General features: G+C 39.5%; 1 protein-coding gene across 1 annotated transcript; it reads left to right on the forward strand.

Annotated features, from left to right (window-relative positions):
• The first annotated feature begins 79 nt into the window (after positions 1-79).
• Positions 80-7,724, forward strand: anpeplb (alanyl (membrane) aminopeptidase-like b). Its single transcript, XM_048258088.1, has 20 exons — positions 80-709; positions 1,117-1,259; positions 1,380-1,516; positions 2,005-2,125; positions 2,328-2,482; positions 2,622-2,735; positions 2,920-3,063; positions 3,322-3,387; positions 3,508-3,573; positions 3,769-3,899; positions 4,055-4,137; positions 4,251-4,378; positions 4,921-4,976; positions 5,088-5,235; positions 5,490-5,578; positions 5,664-5,774; positions 5,981-6,154; positions 6,237-6,377; positions 6,689-6,770; positions 7,049-7,724. Exons 1-20 carry the CDS (start codon positions 114-116, stop codon positions 7,205-7,207), a joined length of 2,844 nt encoding a protein of 947 aa, XP_048114045.1. The 5' UTR covers positions 80-113; the 3' UTR covers positions 7,208-7,724.

A 7,724-nucleotide genomic window follows, 5' to 3' on the forward strand; every position in this document is an offset into this window, starting at 1 on the left:
AAATGAGAATTTGTTTTATGGGGGGTCAGGAGGTACAAGGTCTATTAAAGGTGTTGTTACATCTTCATAGGGAGTTGTGTCCGTCTGGAAGGTGCTTCTGCCTGTGATCTGCCATGGCTAAAGGACTTTTTATGTCCACAGGCCTTGCCGTGGGCACGGGCATCATGACCCTGTCAGCCCTCGGTGGGATTATCACTATGGCCATCATATTCCAAGTGCAGGTTGGTCACAATCCACCTACAACACGAGTTCCGATTACAACGACACCGGTGATTCCAACAGGACCTCCACCAGACCTGAGACTGCCCCGAAACGTGATTCCCCAGAGATACCACATCTTCCTGAGGCCTCTTTTCTACCATACACTCACTAATGAGACGATTCAATCCTTTATTTTTATGGGAAACTCCACTGTGACTTTTGAGTGTTTGAACAAGACCAGAAGCATTTTCCTACACAGCAAGGACTTGACTGTTAAGAAACTGGAACTGACGCGTCTGGACAACGGTGACATTCTGACTGTCAATCAACACGTTAATGAAAGCACTGTCAGTGAGACTGATTTCTTAGAGGTAAAATTGGAGGATGATGCAGTCTTGGAGCCAAATAGATCCTACAGCTTGTTTGCTGACTTTGAAGGAGAGATGTTCAATGATTTGACTGGCTTCTACACAAGTACATATGAAGTGGAAAACAGCAATGAAACAAGGTAAGTGTGCGTAAATAATCTAGAATATCATCTTTTATCCATGAATTTTGGTGTCCTCACCCTAAGAAAAAGAATGCTAAATGCCCCCACCATTTACATTATTCATCATACCTCAATGCATTCAAACTTTCTTTGCATTTCACTTCCCCTGAAATTTGTAACAGTGGTGCTCCACATTTCTTTTTGGAAATAAAATGCAGACTGTTCAAAACCAATCCAGTGCACTACACAGGGAAATACTTGGAAATACTTTCATACCACAAGAAGTAGTTGACATTAGGTGTGTGTGTGCGTGTGTATGTTAGTGTGTGTTGGTGAGGGGGAGAATATTGTGATTTTTAAAATGTTTGATGTGTAATGCTTTCTACTGAATGCACCAAAAGCTGCTGAATCGGTTCTGTTCGCAGATATCTTGGTGCGACTCAGATGGCTGCCACTGATGCCAGAAAAGTGTTTCCCTGTTTTGATGAACCTGACTTGAAAGCTAATTTCAGTCTCACCCTCACTCACAGAGAAGGCTCTTCTGCACTGGCCAACTGGCCTAAAAAACGTAAAGATATTTCAAAATAAAAAAGTAGAGATTTGTGTCTAATGGTTGTGTAAAATGGAAAAGAAGTGTATGCATTATGTGTGTATTTCTGACAATAAATACATTATTATGATGCTGCAGGCACTAGTGGCTCCGAGATTGAAATTGATGGAGAGAAGTGGGTAGTTACTGAGTTTCAGTCAACGAAGAAAATGTCAACCTACCTTATGGCTTTTGTAGTCTCTGAGCTCGCCAACACTGGAGGCATAGACTATAAGGTATATCACACCTCTGCTACATGTGAAATCTGTGCATTCAATTTCTGTGAACTATTAGAGCTGAATATATCAGCAAAACATTACTGAATCATCACCACAGCTCTAAGAAGACAACAGTATTTATTGTGAATTACAGTTAGCTAGATTTGAAAATAATATTGGAAATGTTATTACATCTGTGACAATAAATCTATTACAAATGGTCTTCTATTGTTTGAAAGTGCTAGTCTAAGAAATTACATTGTAATACTTGACATTATTTTGTAATAGAGGATTTTCTATCTTATTTTTGCTGCATTTGTTTTTAATAATTTGACATAAACACATTCACAACCAGACATTCCTATTTAATCCCTATTGATTTTGACTTGCAACCAGTTAGAAATTATGTAATCTTTAGATATGCTGTGGATTATTCTGCCCTATCTGGCAGCGTTGTCTATATCAGAGTTCCATGAGATGTGTTTTTTCTTTCTTTGTTGTTAAAGGTATGGGCTAGACCTGAAGCCATAACTGATGGTCATGCAAAATATGCTGATACAGTTGCAAATAAAATCCTGAATTTCTATGAATCGGAATTGGGCCTAAAATATCCTGTCAGCAAACTAGGTAAGAAGATATCCATGAAAAGTTCACATTCACTGTAGGCTGTATATTGTTTAGAGTACAAAGTTCTGGAAGATGAAAGTGTTAAAATGTTTGTAGTGCATTACAATTTTAATGGTACTCACTGGTACTCAGAACGTTACATTACATGGGTACTTATTGGTACTCTATTGGTCTCTTCTCCATGACACTCTTCTGCTTACAGATCATATTGCCCTACCTGATCTGGCACCAGCTGGGATGGAAAACTGGGGACTGATAACATACCGTGAGTCAGCTTTGCTCTTTGCGGAAGGAGTCTCCTCCACATTCGATAAGGAATATATCGCTACATTGATCGCTCATCAGCTTGCTCACCAGGTATGGCATATTTAAGTATTACTCATAATTTGAGAGAGAGAGAAATGGTTTAATTGCTATAAAAGCCTTGTATGCTATCTCATGTATTATATGCAATGACTATTTTCAACATTTTCAATATTTTGTAATGTGTTACCAGTGGTTTGGGAACCTGGTTACTATGAAATGGTGGAATGATCTGTGGCTGAGTGAAGGATTTGCCACATACATGTCTTACCAAGGATTGAAACATTTAGAGCCTTCTTGGAATACAGTAAGCCTATGCTTTTGAATTTACACACAGTGTGTTACTGCAACCAAATACTCGGATCAAATTGTATGTGTAGAATGGTGATAGGGGTTTCTAAAAGAGCCAGTAAAAATCAAAGCTTTACATTACAGAGCAACTCAAGTTTTAAGTGTATTTGATTTTGTTTTGCCCCTGCGGTTCCCTCTAGGAAGACCTGTTTGTGGTGAATGAGGTGCAAAGAGCCTTCCAAGTGGACGCTCTGACTGCTGCTTATCCTCTCAGCCCCAGTGAGGAGGAAATTCAGTCACTCAGCGAGATCAACGGGCTCTTTGACACCATCACTTACAGCAAGGTGTGGATCTGATGAGGCAGCAAACTCCAGGCCTTTAAGTTCAAATAGTCATTCCCCTGCCTTCTCCTGCATTACATCCAAATGTGTATTTGAAATGTATAGATTTTCTGAACTGAAAAGGAAATACGACTCATAAGTTATTGTGTTATTAGTCAGTAACCACAAAAATGGTTTTATTTTTCAAAAAGCTGAAAACAGTTATAACATTGTTTGTGTAGTGTACTGTAAGTTATTTCATTTTCTGTGTACATTATCTAGGGAGCTGCAGTGTTGAGAATGCTGTCACACTATATGAGTACCGGTTCTTTTAAAGAAGGCATAAAGGTAAGCATGGCTGTGTTGTGTTTTTGGTTGCAGACAGTTACAGTCATAACTACTACACATCCTTTGTGTTCATACTTTGTTACTGCAGTAAAAGGCAATAAGATATGTCCCCCTTTTTAGAAATATCTTAAAGCTCTGGAATATGAAAGCGCTAACCAATATGACCTGTGGACCTACCTACAAGAGGTATATAAATATTGTACAAGACTATTAATATTTTGCATTTAAATGCTAATCAACATAGTAAGGCAATTGTATTCATGCAATTGTATGTTATTAATTGTAGAATACTACACTTTATTTAATAACAAAGTCAAAATATTGTTGTGTATTAGTTAAAAGTGATTTACTTTACTTTAATAAAGCCTGTAACTTTTAAAGGCAGATACAAACATAGAGGAAATCATGAGCACGTGGACCACGCAGGCAGGTTACCCCGTTCTTACAGTAAACACTGGAACTGGAGACATATCCCAGGAACGCTTTCTCCTGAACAGCACGGGGAACAAAGCGTGAGTCTTCAGTCCATTTCCTTCCCACAGAGCCAGAGTAGACACAAAAACACAGTGCTGGCGAATAATCAATGTCATTACTTATATTTGCGCCATATTCTCTTTTATGTTTTATTTGTACCCCAATAATGTTAAAACTTGACTTTATTTTTCAGCGTTGTATGGCACGTGCCCATAAATCTACTGAAAAATGATGGCAGTGAGGTGCATGACTTGTTACTTGATAAAGCAATAGGAGGTAAATGACATACCATCTAAAAGGATCCTCTATGAAAACTGCTTTGGATTTTGCTGGTGAAATGGAGAGTGGTCTCAAGTTGATCGTGAATGTCACCATTTTTTGTCTTGTAGGGCCAAGACCAGAGCTAAAACGTGACAAGTGGATCGTGGTCAATATTAACTGTACTGGTTATTACCGTGTTAACTACGACCGGGGAAACTGGGAGGGACTCATGGCTCAGCAGAAGGCTGATCACCATGTGAGTAGTGTTCATCTGATTCACCACAGGGAGGCCATCCTCCTTCTGCAGAGCTCTAGCCTTACTCTTGTGTCTACCATGAATAAAGCCCACTCTTCTTAAAGAGGATGTTCACTTTGTACTCCCTCCACGACAACACACACACACACACACACACACACACACACACACACACACACACACACACACACACACACGATGGGGTACATATTTAGAGAGATTGAGATTGAGAGAGAGAGGGGGCAAGGTGGGGGGCTGAAATATCAAGGAGAGAGCGCCATTCCAGGACAGCTTGTTCACAGTCAGGGATTCATTGAAAAACTGCATTGCATTTTGGTAAATTCGGGCCTCAGAGTTCCAGAGAAGGAATGTAAGCTTATGATGGATTTCATAGATGTGCAGATTACATGATGTACAGATATAATTCACACCCAAGTATGTCATAATAGCAATAGCATTAGCAAGTACTACTAAGACTAGCATGTGATCTTATTTTCATCTCCCTCACAATATGTTTTGCTTTTGTTTTTTACAATTTGCAGGCTATTCCAATGATCAACAGGGCACAGCTTATTGATGACGCATTTAATCTGGCAAGGTGACCTCTCCTTTGTTTTAAGAATGAACCTTTATAGACATAAACAGGCATTTTGAGGCACACAGGATTTCCACACAAATGAATGATGCAATGTTGTGGCTTGTCTTTTAGGGGCAAATATATTGATGTGACACTAGCACTGAACACAACCAAGTATCTCAAAAATGAAACGGAGTACATTCCATGGAACGCTGCTATGAAAAACCTGAAATACTTCATCCTCATGTTCGATCGCTCTGAGGTCTATGGACCGATGCAGGTAAGTTAAGCAAATAGATGAAAGCGCACCTAGTCACTGATACTGGAACAGATTTGGTCCTAATCTGGCTCTGATATATTCTAGAATGAGCCACAGTCTGCTTCAGTTAATTTAAGCAATATGAGTGTGGTTGGTAAAGTAAATCACCACGGCTGTAATTCGGCCGTAGGTACGACTGGATCTAACTGTTGTATAATAATAAATGCTGAAGAATTGACAAAAATACTGATGTTCTTCTGATGTTCCAATTACAGACATATCTGAAAGATCAGATCACCAACCTATACAGACACTTTGAGCATGACACAATGAGTAATACAGTACCGAAAAATCACCTTGACCAGTACGTATTTCAGAAGTAAGCCATGTTCACTCATTATGGATTCAGTTGGACACAGCAGTCAGCTTACTCTTGTTATTCTCCATAGGTATGCCCAGTTGGAAGCCGTTACAGTGGCATGCAAAGTTGGCTTGAAAGAATGTATTGACACAGCTACTAACATGTTCAACCAGTGGAAAGAGAACCCATACAACACTACGTGAGTTATCCTCTCTGTCTCTCTCCCCCCCCTCCTCTTTTTAAACAAGCTAATTTAAAGTATATCAATAATAATATTTGTTCTTTAAATGAAGATTTGACAAAACAAATATGAACCGGGCAACAACTATAGTCATCACCATTTCCATTTGCTATCTGGTTGATTTTCCTAACATATCAGTATCCATGTTATTTCTCTTATCAAAGGACCCAGATACACCCAAATCTGAGGTACAATGTTTATTGCTATGCCATTGCTGATGGCGGACAAGCAGAATGGGAGTTTGCCTGGGAGAAGTACCTGAACTCAACCATCGCAGCAGAGAAAGATAAACTAAGATACGGTCTATCGTGTACCAGGCATATTTGGCTTCTGAACAGGTCAGGGTGGAGCAGTAATATCATATCACTCTTCACAGTGTGCGTCAGTACCATGCTTTATAACAGTTATTTTGACCAACAGATACCTCCAGTATACTCTCGATCCCACTAAGATTAGGAAGATCGACACCGTGTCTACCATCAACTACATTGCCAGCAATGTGGCTGGGCAAGCTTTGGCTTGGGATTTTGTGCGGGGTAACTGGAAGCACTTCAGTGAAGAGTGAGTGTCCATTCCTGGTGAAACAATGCATCCCTCGATACACAATGCAATTTTTACAAGTCACGACACATCTGCTGCTGCTTGTGTTAATTGCTCAGCAGCATTAATCTCAATCCCTCTCTACCAGTAATAAATCTTTAAAGAATGTTGTAAAAGGGGAGTCAGATGAACAAAGGTCACTTTACACACAAAAGTGTCACCACCCAGTCGTGATTCATTTTATTTCACAGTTGCTAGGCAGTGATTATATAGTAAACTGTAAACGTTGTAAATCAGTGCTGAGAAATGGTCATTTCCTTCTTCTACTGCAGACATGGTGGGGAGATCAAGTTCCTTGGAGATCTCATTGATGGAGTGACAGAGAGATTCTCCACAGAGTACGAGCTCCAGCAGGTGAGACTGTCCAGAATCATACTTTGAATACATACACACGGTGAAATTAGATCCACAAAATGGACCATTTTTGTATGTACTATATGTCTGAACACATGCCTCTTCTTTGTGACTCTTTGTGTGGAATAGCTTAACAATGGGGTCTTGGGAGAGGAAACTGACAGAGGCAGACGTAACCTGCTGGCGGTTATTAAGTCTCCCACAGTAATCCTCTACTGTGTATCCGGCCAAATGTAACACATATTTGTGTGTGTGTGTTTGTGTGTGTGTGTGTGTAGCTGAAACAGTTCCAGTACGATAGCGACCTTACTGGAGACTCCATAGGCTCAGCATCCAGGGCCCTGGAACGAGCGATTGAGAGAACACAGATCAACATTCAATGGGTGAAAGACAACAAGGACACAGTTCTGGACTGGTTCCGAAGCGAGACGAAGTAGAGCGCTTGAGACAAATTGCACAGGTCTACTTGGCCAAACACGTCGGCTTGATAGAAAATGCAATTCAAAGCAGATGTAGTACTCCAAATGGACAACAGTACAAAGGAGTCCAATTTCATGCCGCCTGTAACTCCTTGAAAAACGCTTGATTATTTTAACCCAGAAGACCTTCATAGTTCACAAAATTATGAAACTAAAACTGAAAGATAGAGAGGGAGGGTTTGAGAGCGAAAGAGATTAATTTATTTTCATGTAATCAAACAAGCTTAATATATTCATTGACTTGGTATTTGATGACTTTGAATGAAATCACATCCAAAGGAAGCACTTGCTGCACTCAAATCAAGTGCAAAAATGAAAAAGCTCCATCTGTCATTGTAGGGTCTTTTACTTTTCTCCCTGTTTAAACAACTTTATATGTTATTTCTTTCAAACTGTTTATATATTTATATTTGCTATATGGATATATATATATATATATTTGCTTACTGAATAAAAAGGTAGTGTTTAAAAATAA

Source organism: Alosa alosa, chromosome 11, assembly GCF_017589495.1.
Source record: "Alosa alosa isolate M-15738 ecotype Scorff River chromosome 11, AALO_Geno_1.1, whole genome shotgun sequence".
NCBI lineage: Eukaryota > Metazoa > Chordata > Actinopteri > Clupeiformes > Clupeidae > Alosa > Alosa alosa.